The following is an 18,602-nucleotide window of genomic DNA, read 5'->3' as shown; positions in this document are numbered from 1 at the left end:
CAGCAGCTGTGGTCTTTACCCACTAGATGCCAGTAGCACCTCAACCCCAGGTGTGATAACCAAAAATATCTGTAATTATTGCCAATGTCCCCTGCGAAGCAAAATCCCTTTGGTTAAGAACCACAGACTTAGAGCCATGGCGTTTTTGAGAGAACTTTTGAGAGAACATAAGTTTTTGTCTGTTTGTTTAATTGGTTCTCACATTAACTGTTGATTAAAGCCAAAGGAAAATATTTAAGAGCAAGTCAAGGAGAGCCGTTTTGAGAATGTAAGCCTCTGTGGTTCTCCTCCATTTAACTTGAGACAGTGATTACAGCTATCCAGTCTTGGGCTGTAATTGGCTCACAAGGCTCTTGAGAGCAGAGTGTTAAAATTTCAGCAGTTTTGAGTATCAGTAGTTAAACAGAACCAGTATTAAAGTTTAAATATACATAACCTTCAGAAAATTATATTTTTAAAAAGGTAATACACACTCAAAGCTCACTATTTCTTAATTATTTTATTATATTTTACTGGTATCTGTGCTCTGGATATTATTTAGGTCTATTGGACCTGGGAGTGGAAATACTACATGATGGTGTAGAGGAGCCTCACCTCCCAATTCCGTATTTGGTGACATTGTGTTGGCAGCTTGAAATCGGCCATGGTGGGGATATTTACACCATGGGAATCAGCAAATGCTACATATTGGAGCTTTTCTCCCGCTCCCCAAGAGCAGTTTATTAAACATTCACGAGCACTTCCCCACCTATAATCCAATGTTGGGTTGCTTGCGGCCAGTCCATCAGGTTGTATTGTAATAATTTTGTTTACATTTTTTTTACAAAGTTCTTTTTTTTTTTTCCCCTGTGGCTGAATTTTTCCCTCCCTTCAATAAACCCCATTTCCTCTAGATGATAAGCATAGGCTAGACCATGCAAAACTTTTAAATACTTGAAGTCACTCTATCTTCGACTTTTTCTTTCTTTCTACCCTAACATTCCAGGATAAGTAACTTTATTCATTTGGAAAAAATTCTTTTTTTGGTGGCTCCTGTCTCCTGGCTTTTCCATTTTACCCGAAAGCTGGATTTTTTGTTTGTTTATGTGAGAAGTGTTTTTTAGAACGTGGAAAACCTTGGGGCACCTGGGTGGCTCAGTTGGTTGAGTGTCTGACTTCGGCTCAGGTCATGATTTCACAGCCTGTGAGTTTGAACCCTGCTTCCTGCTCTGTGCTGACAGTTCAGAGCCTGGAGGCTTCTTCAGATTCTGTGACTCCCTCTCTCTCTCTGTCCCTCCCCTGCTTGTGCTCTGTCTTAAAAATAAATAAAAGTTAAAAAAAATTTTTTTAATGTGGAAAACCCGGCTAATAAAATTTTGTGTGCACTTGGTGATTTTTTAATTTTTTATCTTTCTTTTTGTGAGAGAGACTGTGAGCAGGGAAGAGGGGCACAGGGAGAGACAGAGAGAGAACCTTAAGCAGGCTCCACAGTCAGCGTGGAGCCCAGTGTGGGGCTGGATTCCACAACTCTGGGATCATGACCTGAGCTGAAATCAAGAGTTGGGATGCTCAACTGACTGAGCCACCCAGGCGCCCCTGATCTACTCTTTATTCTCCAAAACAATGTTTCTGCCACTCTTTTCAGTAGGAAAATGTATTTTTGCCCATTTTTCTAAGATGCTCTAGAGCACTAAGGAATGAGAAACGTCAGCTATTAGGCTTCGATCAGCTAGGCACACCAAGGATTCGCTCCTCTTGTGGATGCAGGTCAAAGGCATGGTGCAGATAAGTATTTAATTCGTGAACAATAGTTGGGAGCAGATTCATTCCATGTTTAAAGGTGAACGCTTTCCGCCATGGTCTTTACATAACTACATTATTCTTGTTATTAAACATTTTTTTAATGTTTATTTATTTCTGAGACCGAGAGCACGAGTGGGGGAGGGGCAGCGAGAGAGGGAGACACAGAATCAGAAGCAGGCTCCAGGCTCTGAGCTGTCAGCACAGAGCCCGACACGGGGCTTGAGCTCCCAAACGGTGAGATCATGACCTGAGCCGAAGTCGGTGGCTCAACCAACTGAGCCACCCAGGCACCCCCATTATTCTTATTATTAAAATAAATCATGGGGCGTCTGGGTGGCTCTTGCTTAAGCGTCTGACTCTTGATTTTGGCTCAGGTCACTATCTCACAGTCATGGGATGGAGCCCCACATCGGGCTCTGCACAATCTCTCTCTCTCTCTCTCTCTCTCTCTCTCTCTCTCTCTCTCTCCTGTCCCCCGCCTCTCCTTCCCCCTCTCCCCTGCTATCGCTCTCAAAAAACAAAACAAAACAAAACAATCTCTTCTTCCATATAGCAATCTATTCATGTAGCTGCAATAGGATTGAAAAAGCAGCTGCAGTTAATATCCCTCGACAATATCTCAGACCTTCAACCTGCCCCAGCTAGCAGTCAATCCTCAGAAAATGCCCTATTCCTATAATGGCTGCGTCATTTATACCCTGGTTTTCAGCTCACTAGCTGCCTCTGTTATTCACTTGTGCACAATGATTTGCTTATGGTCTTGGTACTAATAAAAGTCCTCTAGTTGGTAACAAACGGAGAGTGAGGCTTTTGAACTGGTTAAATACAGAGTGTGGCTAGTAACATCATGAGTTCTTTCCTTCCCACCTTCCCACTGCTTAATTCCTTCTCAAGAATTGTTTTTGACCACACAGCCCATGTGTAAGTTCTCAACATTTACCAGAAACAAAGCCTTGTGAGACGACAAAGATTTTACTGGTAAAATCTTACACTGTGAAGGATTGTTTTAAGCAACAGTCACAGGACAGGGTGTCATTTAGGATTAACCTAAATAAAATCTTTTTCTGACCAGTTTGCACGTTCACCAAGTGGACAGAAACAAACACAATGCAGCAAATCATGTCATGCAAGAATTGTAAACTTTCTAGTTTGGATTAGGAAGGCAGAAAATGTTTACCTCCTTCTGGATTGCATGACCTCCAGTATATAGTATATTCTTTGGGAGGGTGGGGAGGGAGGGAGGAAGGGAGGGAGGGAAGGAGGGAGAGAGAGATTGCAATAAAACACTCCTCTTTGGCAGTCACATTCCAAGACAGGAATAAGCAGAAACTGGGGGTGGGGGGGTACCGAAATTTGGGCTATGGCTGAGGGTAAATGCTGGTGACTTGGGCCACTCTCTCTGGTATCTGGTATCAAAGTGGTACTTTGTTCCGATAGGACTTAAGAACGTCCCTGCAGATTGTTCTGGTTTGACTCTGCTTGTGCTAAATATTTATAGTTTGCAAACTTCCTCAATTGGTATTGACTTCTTCCAGACTTACTGGGTCATCCTTAACAGGAAAATGAAGATGGAATTTTCTTTCTTTTTTTTTTTTTTAATGTTTATTTTTGAAAGAGAGAGAGAGAGTGTTTGTGTGTGTGTGAGCAGGGGAGGGTCAGAGAGAGAGAGGGAGACACAGAATCCTAAGCAGGTTCCAGGTTCTGAGCTGTCAGCACAGAGCCTGATGCGGGGCTCAAACCCATGAACTGTGTGAGATTGTGACCTGAGCCGAAGTTGGACACTTAACCTACTGACCTACCTGGGAGCCCAGCCCCAAGATGCAACTTTCCCTCTGAAGTCCTCCTGCTGGAATAGATTAACATCACAGAACTGACACATGACATCGAAAACAATCATGTTTCCCTTGACTGTGGTGTTGTAATGATTTTAGTCCTGCTCCACCGAAGTTATTCTCCCTTATTTCAGTAGGATGTGATGATACCCAAAGTAATAGAAGGGATGGATGGTCATCATTGAGAGCGCATGGGCTTGGGAATTCAGCAAGACTCCTCCTCTCAACTCCTCAACGCTGAGATCAGAAGTAACAGCCCCAAAGTACAGGGACCATGAGCAAATTGATGGAAAGTACATGGTACTAGAAAGCAGTGCCTGGTGCATAGTTGTTGATATTTGTTGAGTGATATTTGTCCATGATATTTGTTGAGTGAATGGATAAATAATGGTTTAGCTTAAAAAAAAATCAAATAAATTGGGTACTGCACTTCTCCTTGGTTTAGGCATTAAAAACTGGGGTGATTTTGCCCCCAGAGGCTATTGGCAATGTCTGGAGACATTGTTGGTGGTCACAACTGGGGTGTGAGTTGCTATTGGCATCTGGTGGGCAGGGGCCAGGGATGCTTCTAAGCATCCTATAATGCACAGGCCAGGGCCCCCCACAACAATGAATTATCCAAGATATTAATGCTGAGATTAAGAAATCCTGCCTTAGGGGGGCGCCTGGGTGGCTCAGTCGGTTGAGCGTCCGACTTTGGCTCAGGTCATGATCTTGTGGTTCATGGGTTCGAGCACCATATCAGATTCTATGCTGACAGTTCAGAGCCTGGAGCCTGCTTCGGATTCTGTCTCCCTCTCTCTCTATCCCTCCCCAACCAGTGTTCTGTCTCTCTGTCTCCCTCTCTCTCGAAAATAAACATTTAAAAAAGAAAAGAAATCCTGCCTTAAGTTAAAAAACAAAAACTTCACGACCTTTTAAAAAATACCTTTAACTTTCTTTCTATCTTCTTTTTATTTAAATTAAATAAGATTTGTGAGACTATGGAGGTATTTTCAATCACAGAAAACGTGAAAATCCCGAGGTATGAAATTCTGAATTTAATAGCTACACTTAACGGGATTCTACCATTTGATTTTCTATGCACAATGAACCAAATGAATTTTTTAGTAGTTAAAATATGAGCAAGAACGTATAGACTTGGTGAGGTTTTTATTTTAGCTCATTTCCCCCTTTCTAAATCCTTTCCAAACAACAAGGTCACAAACAAAGTAGTCTCATTTAAATAAACAGCTCTTTCCCAATGGAGAAATTAATCTGCTTAGTATAAAAGAGATTTAAAACCTTGACAATGCACACAACCAGCAGAATTATCTGCAGGAGTGTGGGATGTCACAGTACAGAGAGGCCAAAGCGGCGAAGAAGAATCTATGAATCACACGTATGTGTCTCTTCACCGAGATGCATCCTGGCTGGAACCCAGGCTGTAGGAACACTAAACTACCACAACTTTCTAGGGCAATCTCCCTTCTCCCTTCTTAATCGGGTTCTATTTTGACCCTCCTGGGCCTGTGGCTTGCACTGTGCTCTTACACTCACCGTCATCCCACTGGCTAATATTTACTGAAGAACTACTGTGTGCTGGGCACTGGGTATAAAGAGGTGAGCTAAAGAGATTTATTTGAATCTAAGTTACTGTCTAAAGGTCTTAGGGACGCAGGGTATTTAAATGGTCTTCACCTCAAAGCTGGTGAAGGAATATCACTGAGCCATAAAAAGGAAGTCCTGTCTTTTGTGACAACGTGGCTGGACTTGGAGGACATTATGCTAAGTGAAATAAGGTAGACAAAGAAAGGCAAATACTGTGTGAAATCACTTCCATGTGAAACCTAAAAAAGCAGAAGTCAGAAATAGAGTAGATCAGATTGGTGGTCGCCAGGGGCTGGGTGGGGTAATTGGGGACAAGTTGGTCAAACGGTACAAACTACCAGCTATAAGATGAATAAGTTCTGAGGATCTGATGTATAATTAACAATACGGTCTTGTGTTCTTGAGAGCTGTTAAGAGAGTAGATCTTAAAAGTTAACCACCTGCCCTCCACAAACATGCCAAGGTAATTACGTGAGGGGTTGGAGGTATTAACTAACTTCAGTGTCGTAGTCATCCCAAAACGTATACGTGTATCAAATCATCACCTTGTACACCTGAAATTTACATACACTGTATGTCAACAATATCTCAATAAAGCTGGAAAAAAATAATGTCTTCACCTGATGGGAAAGACGACCGGCTGATACCGGCTCAACTCCTTCATAGACACTTCTCTTAAAAGTGTTTTAAAATTGAAACACTTAAAAATATTCATAAAAATTTTAAGTTAAAAATTAAACAAATCAAAATTTTCAAATGAAAAAAATTCCATTTGTTTTAAATTTTAAAATGACAACATTTAAAAATCCCTTCTAGAAGAGCTTCCTGCTGAGCTTTTGAGAAGAGGTTCCCTGCAGAGTGTGTGCATATGAGTCAGTGTTGTTACCTGGAGGAAGGTCTTGGCCCATAACCGTGATCTGACTTTTAGGACGGCGCTTTCTCCTCCTTCTAGTCGCCCCACCACGCAGGAGATTTGTAAGCACTCGATATTTGTACAATTCTGCAAAAAACACAACAGCGATGTCTTTAAACCGTGGTAGAAAATCAGCACTGAAGTCAGTTTATCTACATTGCATTTTCCCAGAAGTCACCACCTAATCCATAAATTATTCATTTAAATAACAAACAGCTACAGTGAAACAGCTTGGTAGTAATGATGCATCAATTTTACTGGTAATCAAATTTAAGCTTTTTTTTTTGCCCCTAAGAACTTAAAACAATCTTCCTGCGGCAGTGATTGGACTGTTTTGTTTCATTTTCTCAGAACTTGGGAAGACATTTCTTATAGACATTTACAACACCTGACCCTAAACTAAGCAAGCCCTGACATGGCTTCAGACAAAGCTCCCTGTGTCTAGATTATCTCAAAGACCCAGTGTTAGCAACCCATGGACAAGCATATCTCTATAACATTCTTCTCCCTAAATTACTTCCTGCTTATAAAGCAGCATCTTGCAGGTTCCATCCATTAAGCTATTTTTAAACTAGTTTCTAGGTTTGCCAATTTATAATGGGTAACTTTTTCTATATGAGATGCATCTTTCTGGGAAGTATTCATTAAACTGATGACATTCTCCCTGTCAAATCATATTTTCTGATTGGATCCGGTATGGAAATAAATGGACAACTCACCTCCATTTTCTGTGTACCCATGTGTAGGATGATACTTCTTGAATTGTACTCCCTCGCTGATTTTAATTTAATGCATAGGCTATACTCTATTTATTTCTCATGTCTCAGGCACTGGGCACTGGCCTATAGATGCTCAATAAACATCAGTTTATTGGACATTATGCGCAGGATTTAACGGAGGCATTTCACTTTAAGTAATGGATAAGCCACAGAGGTACATGTTGCCATGAAAATCTTTTTCAAGAATCTCAGAATTCTCTAAAAGCAAAGCAGTCAGTAATGTGTATCTGGTAAATTCTGGGAAGGCCACATTTCTACATGCTATTTCCAAATTGAGGTGGCTGGGATTTTTGTTCTACTTGGGCTGGGTGCTGAGGTGTTTGGGGTTTTGTGCCTCCAGGAGGAGCAGGAGTCCTGCAGTCCCTGCAGTCCCTGTCACATGTGAGGACCTGCATGTTTACCTGCGCTCCATTACTGACAAGCTGTGTATCTCCAATCCCACCCTCTGGAGGCAAAGGAGGGGAGTGGGAAGGAGGTGATTCTTATAACTCCCTGGAGCTGTTGATCCTGGTGAGCTAGCTCTGTTGGAGGATTCTGGAGACGGTGGTGCTCAGAATGAACCTTGAAGGGTGAGAAAGAGTGAGCTAGGCAGATGAGGACAAGACCAGTGTGCGTTCAGAAGAGAGGAGAGAAGGGTGTTTGGGGCAGGGTGGACAGGTGGAAATGAGATAGGAATGAGAGAAAGTCTAGGTGGTAAAGAATTTTCCTATTTGAGCCAAGGGATTGTATTCAGAAGATCCCATTTAAGCAAGAGTTATGATTGGGCGTGTGTTTTAGGGGCAGGTGGTACGTGAGGCAAGAATGGTGGGAGGAGAGCAGGAAGCAAGGAGGGTGATAAGGGCTTGTTGCAAGGGTCCAAGTGGGAGGCAAGGAGGCTCTGAACCAACGCTATGGGGATGGAGAGAGGAAGACAAAGTTAAGGGCAGCTCAGGAAGCAGAACGGGATAGTTGGTGACAAATTGGAAATCTTGATGAAGAAGAGGGAGGATGGGCGGGGGAACTGAGTGGATGGGCACCGGCATTACTGAGATTGGGAATTCTAGAGAAGCACATTCTGGGGATCATGGAGACAGGGTTTTGGACATGTTGGGACCGGCGTGGCTATTAGACATCCAGATGAACGTATACGCTGCACCCCTCGGGTCCAGAGTGCAGCAGGGATGGCTAAGATAGCAGGAGGCACGTGGGTATGGCTGGAGTTATGATCTTGCAAAACATTTCTCTTAAGGCGTGAAGTTGGTGGGGGAGGGGTGGGGCCCAAGGATGGAATGCAGAGGTACAGGGGCGGATAAGAAGCCCAAGAACAATTCTAAGAAGACGCAGGCCAACAGGCTAGAAGAGAACCAGGGGAGAAGGTTTTTGGGGGAGGCCAAGGGATGCAACTGTTGCAGGAAGCGGTTAATAGTATCCTATGCAGAAGAAGGTTTGAAAGATAAGGTTTCTGTAAGCTGAGTAGGGAAAGGACAAGAAGAAAGCCCGGAGATGAGGAGACGGGGTGGTCCCTACAAGAGCAGCAGGGGCCCAGGATGAGACAGGCAAGGACATTCTTAGGCGGAGGAGAAATTATATTTCAGTGCTAACGGATACAGATTTTTCCTATGCAAAGTGGAAATTATGATCCCAACACAGGATGTTGGCATTTTGCACTTTCAAATTCCTAATCAGAAATGGGATTCAGTAAGTTGTTTTTAACTAAACAAAAACCATAGGAGGTCTTATTTAACTTTTGATTTTAGAATAAACTTTGTATAATCACTTTCTATCCAGGACTGTTTTGACTTGAGGACATGGGGAGGCAGAGGATTTGCAATTTTCAAACCAATAAGAGAGAAAGAGAATAAAGCATGAGTTCATAAGGTCAGACATGGAAATCAAAAGCTGCCTTGCTGTCATCTGCAAGTAATAAGTTTCTATGATATTCAGAAATTAAAAATCATCTTGCCTTAAAAATCCTTAATGAGAAAGAACGGGGGGGGGGGGAGAAAACCTAACCCTACAACAGAAGTGCAGATGATTTTCAAGAGAATTTGAGTTACTGATCCCTACTGCCTCTGTGAACTCATGAGACATACACTATAATGGAAGTTGATTTTTCTAAATTGTTGGTTCCCATATAGGTCTGGGCACTGGTTCTCCAGAGGGCGTTCGCATTGGTACTGCAAATTAGAACTCTGTAGATGCCAATCATTGTTTTTCTTTTTTAAAAATTAAATTATAAATTTTTTTATTGAGGTATAATTGATTAATTTTATTGAGGTATAATACACATAACGTATTAGTTTCAGGCGTACAACAAAATGATTTGGTATTTGTATATGTTGTGAAATGATTGCCACAATAAGTCTAGTTAATATCCATCCTCACAGATAGTTACAGTTTTTTTAACGATAACTTGTAAGATCTCCTCTCTTAGCAAGTGTCCAGTATGCAATGCAATATTATTAGCTGTAGCCACCGTTCTGTATGTCACATCCCCAGGACTTAAATCATTGTTTTCTGTTCTTTTGTCCCTCCTGGAAGCTTCCCTAAAATAATAATATGCAAAATTGTATTATTTTATCCTAAGCTGAAGAGCATATCAGTTTCCCTACTCTCGGGTTTGGAAAAACATGACCGTGCCATAAAAATTTATAGGGACTCGGGGGCACCTGGGTGGCTCAGTCGGTTGAGCATCTGACCTCAGCTCACGTCATGACCTCGTGGTTCCTGAGTTTGAGCCCCACGTCGGGTTCTCTGCTGTCAGTGCAGAGCCCGCTTCGGATCCTCTGTCCCCCTCTCTCCCTGCACCTCCCCCACTTGTGTTTTCTCTCTCTGTTGCTCAAAAATAAATGAATATATGTATACATATACTGTATATATGTGTGTGTGTGTGTGTGTGTGTGTGTGTGTGTGTGTGTATACATATATGTATATATGACTTAAAAATTTTAAAGACTTGAAAAAAAATCTGCCAATGACTTTTGGCCAGGTTACTTCAGGTACTTCTATTATAATAAACATTCTTCCCTTGATTTCAGTTAAACTGAATAAGTCAGACTTGCTTATTGTATTTTTCTGTCCATCTCTGCATTTGAAACTTTTTATGAATGTTAGAACATGTTCAAGACAAACATTAAAAATTTTTTTAGCCTTTTTAAAAAATGTTTTTACTTATTTTGAGAGAGAAAGAGAGTGAGAGAGAGAGAGAGAGAGAGCACAAGGGCAGGGGAGGGGCAAAGAGAGAGGGGAGAGAGAGAACCCCAAGTAGGCTCTGTGCTGTCAGTACAGAGTCTGACACAGGGCTCAAACTTAAAACTGCGAGATCATGACCTGAGCCAAAATCAAGAGTCAGACGCTGAACTGACTGAGCCACCCAGGTGTCCCACATTTTAGCCTCTTTTAAGTGTAGAGTTTGGTGGTATTAACATTGACCTTGGAAGGAGTGAGAGAACTGAACAGAAACTACTGACTCTTGAGCACTCTTTCAGTTTTGCAAAGGGCTGACTAAGCTCAGGACGGATCTCTGACATCCCCCAGTGCTAAGACTCTGTAGGATTTTGGCCCAGGAAATCAGAAGGCCCCCTTCTCATCTCTTCTGGACGAGCAGAGGAGTGTGAGATGTAGGGGCACGTCTGACCTCCCAGGACCCGCTGCCCACAGCTTCTTTCACACTCTTGTGCTCAGTGTCTGGGGACAGGCTCACAGAGAGAGCTTTGTGTTCTGCAAATGCTTTCCCCGCCATGGTTTACGTTCTCATCATTATTTCTCTAACATGGTCTGCATGGCAGGTTGAGAAGAGTGAAAACACTATAATGCAAATACTCCTTTGTCCCCATGGAAACGTCGCTTTCATGGCTCACTTCATGTAGGGCCAAGACATGGTGGGCCTATCTGAGCACTGACTGACAAGGAGAAACTATAGTTGAAGTTAAAACCATCTGTGTTTGGGAGTTCTGTCCTATCCACCCTTTCCTCTCCCATGTGCGTGCACTGAGACAACTCACGAGGATTTTTGCGGGGCTCTGTCTATGGGGCTCTGGCACACGCACGTCTCTCTTCCTGACAAGATGAGGGATGGTCGAGTTCCGTAGAAAGGCGCTCAGCTCGGGGGTGTCCTCTGGGGGGGTGGCGGGCTGCAAAGAGAAAGCAAGAGATGGCATGTCAGTCTCATAAGTGCTTGCCTCCTTTCCATCAGCCTTGAACTTGAGGCATTTTTCCCCCTCAACTGGCCATGAGTCACATGAGAAGTCAGACCTGTCCTGATTTACCAACAGCGTGTTCAACAGCAAAATGAACTGTGCTGACAAGGACCAAGGCTTCCCATTCTCCAACGATAGGAACTCCTGAAGGATGGGGAATGCATTCCTGGAAAATTTATCTCGTAAGGGTCCGATTTTAGCAGAAGTGATTTCCCCATAAGGGAGTGACTTTTCAAGCAGGAGTCATTTACTTGTTACTTTACTCTCGTTGTATATTGGGGCTGGTGAAACTCAGGAACCTTCTTTGTGGTGAGACGGATCCTGAGGTGGCAGGAAAGTGAGGCGATGGCCATAGGGAAACAGTGTGATGCGGTCAGGGACCCAACTTTGGCATGTCTGAGCCCCACACTCCTACAGTTGTAAAACATTCTCCCTCAGGAGTGAATCGTGTTCTAATAAAAACGACTTTTCCAAAGCATGCCACATGAACACCGTGCTGTGAGGGAGCTTGTTTTTAGCCCTGAGTTTGTTTTGTGAGTGTTCTAGAACTTATGATTTTTATCTGAGGCTCCATGCTGGGTACATCTGATAGCTGAATAAATATTTTTAAAGTTCCAATAAATCTCACACAATATCCTATTAAAACTCTTCATTTTAAACCAACTGAATATAGAACCTTAATTTTCTGTCTCCCCAGGTTCCCCAAACACATGTTTTCCTTTCTAGTCCCAGGAAAAATAATAGTATGCTTATTTCTATGGGATGAAAAAAGATATTCTTATATTGCAGATGTAGGGTGGACCACAAAAGATGAAATGAGAGTGCTCAGTGTGTTGTAACAACCTAGAAAAACCTAGTGGATAAACAGGTAGAGTCCCGACTCCTTAGTATGCCATGCATAGCCTACTTCTCCAGCCTCATTTCTTAATCAAGAGCCCTTCACGTCCTGCTTTGCACAGGATGCACAGAACCTCCGTCCACTCCTGATGTGCACCAGGCTGATTCCCGAGCCCCTGTTTGATATCCCACATGATGGCTCCACTCCCCCATCAGTACCCATCAAGCTGTATAGTAACTGCCGACCAGTTGCCCAATGAGGAGATGTAAAATAATAAGGATAGGGTTACATATAACATCGAAGGAAATATCAGGAAACAGGGAGAGGAAGAAGATCCAAGGAGGAAAAGTAAGATGGGGGAAATTGGATGTAAGAGACAATCCAAGAAAGTATGGATCTAGGGAAGCCCAAGGAAAAGGAAGCTGCAAAAATAAAGAGTGACTGAGGATGTCCAATCCTGCAGCCAGGTAAAGAATTAGGACTAAAAGGAGTCATTAAGTTTGTCACATAAGAAATTATGGACACATCATCTAGCAGTTGCCCTCTGGGTATTCATCCGAAGAAAGGGAAAACACGAGCTTGAAAAGATCTATGCACCTCCGTGGTCACTGAAGCACTACTTACAGTAGCCAAGATATGGAAGCAACCTAAGTGTCCATTGGCAGATGAATGAATAAAGATGTGGGGTACACACACACACACACGCACACACACACACACAAATATTATCCAAACATAAAAAAAAAGAAAATCCTGCCATTTGCGAAAACATGGATGACCTCATGAGCATTATGTTAAGTGAACTAAGACAAAGAAAGATAAATACCATGTGGAATCTAAAAAAAAAAAAAAGACCACCCCAAATCCCCCAAAACCCAAACTAAACCTCTAACTCATAGATATAGAGAACAGGTTGGTGATTGCACAGTTGGGGGACTGGGGAGGGGGGTGAAATGGGTGAAAGTGGTCAAAAAGTACAAACTCACAGTTATAAAATAAACAAGTCCTAGGGGTGGAATGTAGAGCATAGTGACTACAATTAACAGCATTGCGCTGTGTATTATTCCTGTAGCGGTCGCAGTAGCAGTAAAATAATAGCCCATAGAGAAGAAAACTCTTCAGCTTCCTGTGTGGTTGCATCATATGCAGCTTGTGCACAGGTAAAGAACACGTTTGTGGTGGCCCCTGGTGCGTCATCACTTACAAATACTTAGGAGTGGTCTCTCAGCAAAACACAGGACTTACTCTGAGCCAGAGAATGAACGAGACCCACAGCAGGGGCTGGTAAAACATGCTTCTTTCTTTTAGCGATACTGTTTTACAGATAGAGGAATGTCCCTCCTAAACACCACACTGAGAAAGTCTTCCAGTGGCTTCCAAACCAGTGTTCTGAAGTTGCATTCCAGAAATTGTTTCAAGATACAAAACAAAAACCCAAAACACAAAACGAACCAAAAACAAAACAAAACACACAAAACAAAAAACAAGGGAGAAGTTATCCAAGAAATGTAAACAACAGGTACAGCCTATTTTCTAGATGAACTTTTGGAGCCTCTTTCACAATCGATTGTGAAGCCACAGGTCATGTGTTTCCTTAATCTGAAATCCTTAGCGGTGAGGGCCTCTTAGCACCCCTGTTAGGCAGACGTTCGGTGCAGAATACAATTTGCTAAGTGCTCCGAGCAGCTGGTGGCAAACACTCAAGTATCTTCTTCAGAACAAATGTGAAAATTGCTCCTTTCTGTAATAAGGAAACGATTGTTAGTAAATATGGTTCTTTCCCCCCAGCTGCTACTCAGATTTTGACTCCAACAGGAGTTTTCTATTTTCATGACTCTTCACCAAGCTCTTCACTCTGGGCTACGTTTAAATTTATGAATTAAAGGAATACTGGATAGCTGGATTGAGCAAGACAGCTGGAAATGCAGCTTTTGAAGAACACAGTTGGGTGAGATAAGATTAAGGGCTCTTTGAACCCAAACAAACACAACGCATGCTCTCGTCTTCTTGTTTGTGATTTGTCTTTGCACCTCAGGTAGTCCTAGTTCACAAAAGATGGTGGGCTTTCTTTCATATAACTCTTCGTCTACAATTAAATCGAAGTAGGGACAGACCATGGAGGTCCGTCTACCGTGTAATTTTCCTTAAGACATAAATGTTAAGGATCTGTCAGGAGAGGAAAAAAAATCCACTTTTTTTTTTTTAAACATTCTGAAAAGTTCATGCGAAGAATGACTAAAAGAATCAATTCACTCCATTGGCGATTTTGAAGCTTTTCTTAGTTGTGGGACATGTTTTTACATTTTAAAATTTACAGGAGGACCTGAAGACCATCTTAAAGAGAAGATAAGGCAGGGGCACCTGGGTGGCTTGGTCGCTTGAGCATCTGACCTCGGCTCACGTCTTGATCTTGCAGTTCCTGAGTTCCAGCCCAGCGTCAGGCTCACTGCTGTCAGCCTGTTAGTGCAGAGCCCATTTTGGATCCTCTGTCCCCCTCTCTCTGTCCCTCCCCTACTTGTGCTCTCTCAAAAGTAAGTAAGCATTTGAAAAAGAGAGAGAGAAGATAAGGCAAAGAGAAATTGACCCTGGAGAGTGTATTCCCTTTGGTGGCTGAAAATCGGGCCTATAGGCACTGTTAAAAATAAAAGGTGGGGCACCTGGGTGGCTCAGTTGGTTAAGTGTCCAACTTTGGCTCAGGTCATGATCTCATATTTGTGAGTTTGAACCTCATATCAGGCTCTGTGCTGACAGCTCAGAGCCCACTTCTGATCCTCTGTCTCCCTTTCTCCTCTGCCCCTGCCCTGCTCAATCTCTCTCTCTCAAAAAAAATAAACGTTAAAAAAAATTTTTAAAGTGAATGAAATAATTCTATCAAGGGGAGCATGAGAGAGAGAGGAGAGAACACAAGTGGGTTGGGAGCTGTAACCAGTGTTCCTGCATTCTGAATTAATAAGAAGCAGTAAGTAAATGGAGGCAGTAATGAAGGAAAAAATTCTCCTAAGTGTAAGACACAACTGCAGATTTGCCAAGCCAAGCCACAGTCTGTGTGCTCACCGATTAAAAACAAAAAAGAAATAGAAAAACCAACAACTAGTTGTAGAGCTGTAATCCTTGGCAAACGGCCTCTGTGTTTCTGTGTCCACGTTTGTACTATCTGGTTGTAATTCGGGCTTCCTGTGAGAATGATCTGGTTCTAGACAGTTGTAACCTTCTGCCTTCCAGGCTCCAAGGTCTGTTCTTTGGGCAACAGTGGCTTTCTCTCTTGTTGCCGTCACCCTAGCCCAGCCTCTGTCCGATCGTTTGTGCCTCCGGCTTCTTTCTTGAGCTGGGGCCCAGAACGTGGTGCCCTGATCTCCGTGCAGGTTGAATTCCGGCACCTTGCTTGTCCCCCGCCTCCCTGGGGTACAGTCTGACATTGCACAGCCCTTTTGTCCGGTTCTCATACTTGGCTGTTGGTGACGAAATCTTGCCAACTTCAAAAAACATCCTTTACTCTTTATGCAACTTGGGTTCCTAAATAACGTTTGCTTTTTCAGCTACATCTTATTGAGAGATCATAGCTTGTCTGGAGGACTCCCCAAACCCCAGGATAAAGTTCACCAAAATAAGATAACGGATAGTTTGAAATCATTCTTTGACTGCCTTTAGAATGGTTGAGAAATGCTGTATCCAACTGTAAAAATTTATTTCAAGAAGGATCTGGAATGAATTAGATGTAATGGATTGGTTGGGAATGCTGCAGACAGTTGAATGTTTCACAATGTTTTAGATGGTACAATGTGAAGAGATTACCGCGTTAAAATCCTGTCTCTGGGGGCGCCTGGGTGGCTCAGTCGGTTAAGCATCCGACTTCAGCTTGGGTCACGATCTCACGGTCCATGAGCTTGAGCCCCGCATCGGGCTCTGTGCTGACTGCTCGGAGCCTGGAGCCTGTTTCGGATTCTGTCTCCCTCTGTCTCTGCTCCTCCCCTGCTTGTGCTCTCTCTCTCAAAAATAAATAAATAAACATTAAAACAAAATTAAAAAAAAATCCTATCTCTGAAGCCTGGAGGCAGAACCTTCATGGCCATCTTCTTACGCCCCTAAGCTCTTAGAAGACAGAGAGATGAACTTGATGAAGTGAAACCATCATGGGAAGAACAGAAAACAAAACACAGCAACCATTTCACTGGGTGGCAGAAGTGAAAGCAGGAGTGAATGTCCAGGTGCTGCCCCACCCTCTGGTCCCCCTGTGCTGGGCTGTGTGGCTCACTCACTTTTCCTGAACCCCATCACCTGCACACGCTCCCATTTACCTTCACACTTGGGTGTTTGAACAGCATCAACAAAGCAGGCTAAGCGAATCCCCACAAAGCCTGATACGAGGCAAGTATTTAAAAAACAACTCACAAACTTCTAGAGGCATTTGAGTGTGTCCTTGCCTGCACCCCAGACCCCCCAAATTTAGTCACTGATGCTCTGTATTTGGGCAATGCGTGCGGGTGAGAACTTCTACCCCTTGTCTCCCATGATCATGGTGGTGACTTTCAAAGGCAGACTGCTCTTCAAACTTTGGGGACATTTGGGCCACTTGGTGGGATAATTAAACTGTACCGGTCACTGTTTTGAAGACTGAATTCTGTTCAGACCTTATCAGACTTTGAGGTTTATGTGAGGAGACTCACATTTGGAATGCATGTTCAATTTACAGATGGGTTATATTTCAGACGATTTTAGACTAGGTGTTTGGCACTCAGAATGCATTTCTCTTTAGAAGCAATCTTTTAAATGGTGGTTCAGTTTTCAGGCCAGCCCACAAAAAAAAACCCTTACTTTATCTACAATATGGCTTTGATGAGTAAAACTATGTATTTTCAATAAAAAACAAAGCCAGGAGGTTGCTATAGGAGTAAGTTTTTTTAAAAAGCAGAAAGAAGCCATATTGTGTTAAATACATTAGTTTTATTAAATGCTATTAGATTTAATTAGGCAGAAAGGAGAAATTATTTTGAAATGTTGTAGAGCGTCTGCAGGGGATATCTGGGGAATTGCAAAGGTTTTAGAGTTGGTGCTGGTAGGTACTTGGAGCAGATGGCCTAGAAAATGCTTCTAAGGAAATCTGGACAGTTTCTTTATCATCAGCACATTTCCTGAGACATTTGTGGGAGCTGCAAAGAGGCGATGAAGAAGGGAGCTACTTTCAGTAGTGAAGTTGGAAAAAAGAGAATATATACAGAAGGGGAAAGTGGACAAAAAGGCGTTTGTGACCCCGAGAGAAAGGGATTTTGCTGCGGGGAAATCAGTTGAATGGCTGGAGAGGCAAACATGGTGGGGAACTTGAAAATCGTCCAGAGGACACTTGAGACTGTGGCTGGCCTGGGATATTGTGGTGGCTTATCCAGTGGGGACTACAGTATCCTCAGGAAAAACTTAGAGAAAATAAACTGCTTGTAGATGCAGATGTTTTAGGAGGCACTCACTAATTATTGCTGTATTTATAAAGAAATTGTAGGAGCACCTGGGTGGCTCAGTCAGTTAAGCATCCTAGTCTTTTTTTTTTTTTTTAATGTTTGTTTATTTTTGAGAGATAGAGACAGAACACGAGTGGGGGAGGGGCAGAGAGGGAGGGAGACACAGAATCCGAAGCAGGCTCCAGGCTCTGAGCTGTCAGCCCAGAGCCCCATGCGGGGCTCGAACTCTCGAGCTGTGAGATCATGATCTGAGCCAAAGTCGGATGCTCAACCGACTGAGTTACCCAGGTGCCCCAAGCATCCTATTCTTGATTTTAGCTCAGGCCATGATCTCACGGTTCCTGAGATTGAGCCCCAAGTTGGGCACAGCACTGAGCATGGAGCCTGCCTGGCATTCTCTCTCTCCCTCTGTCTTTGCCCTTCCCCTGCTCAAGCGCACGCGCTCTCTCTCTCTCTCTCTGTCTCTCTCAAAATAAATAAACTTAAAAAAAAAAAGAAATTATAGAACCGAATCATAAGGAATTTTACCTTGGTGGGCAAATGAGATTGATTATTGATTACTAGGATTTAATTTTTGCCTAGATGAATGTATTTTGACTGCCTGTTCCTTTTGCTACACCCACTCTTTCTCTGCTTCCTAAAGAACTAAGTTAAAAAAAGTATATTTATTTTTAAATATCTATATTAAAAATATAGCAATTAACTTTCATGTAAGGATCTGAAATTGATACCTAAGTTAAAAAAGTTTCCCGCACCTATTCTAGATCTAATAAATAATTTGTTCTTTACTAATTTCAATTCATATTTAAGACAGAGAAAAGAATGTTTAGCTCTGTATTATCTAGGAAGAAATAAATTGCCAAGTAAGTTTATAGCAACTTCACCAGGAAATTATTTAATATCTTAAGCAGAAAATAACTTTCAGGTACTCTCAGTTTTTGATAGCTGCTGATATAAAATTTACTGATAATTAATTTTTAAAATCTATTCACTGATAAAATCCCTTTTAGACTGTCCGGGTTATACATGCTACATATAAGTAAAGGTACTTGGAGTACCTGAAATTAAAAACACTTCAAGTTTTTCACTATTCTGAATTTCAAGAATTCATGAATTGTTATCACTTGTTATTTTGGGGAGCTATTCCTTCACCCTGTAATCAAATCTTCTTATATTCAATTTCCACAAATTGAGAGTTTTATAAAAGCATAATTAAGTTGCATTTAAAAAATTACTAGCC

At 42.4% G+C, this 18,602-nt stretch overlaps 1 protein-coding gene across 1 annotated transcript in view; it reads right to left on the bottom strand.

Annotated features, from left to right (window-relative positions):
* The window catches only part of ITGA8 (integrin subunit alpha 8), a 188,832-nt gene that overhangs the window by 15,007 nt on the left and 155,223 nt on the right, over positions 1 to 18,602 (bottom strand). The window contains exons 26-27 of the mRNA XM_019460684.2: positions 10,880 to 11,008; positions 6,091 to 6,204 (exon numbers count right to left, since the gene is read on the bottom strand). Coding sequence (XP_019316229.2) covers positions 6,091 to 6,204; positions 10,880 to 11,008 — 243 coding nt within the window. The remainder of the gene's footprint in view (positions 1 to 6,090; positions 6,205 to 10,879; positions 11,009 to 18,602) is intronic.

This window comes from Panthera pardus, unplaced genomic scaffold (genome assembly GCF_024362965.1).
Source record: "Panthera pardus isolate Hobbes unplaced genomic scaffold, ASM2436296v1 HiC_scaffold_6, whole genome shotgun sequence".
Classification (NCBI taxonomy): Eukaryota; Metazoa; Chordata; class Mammalia; order Carnivora; family Felidae; genus Panthera; species Panthera pardus.
This window is presented reverse-complemented; position numbering and strand designations above follow the sequence as displayed.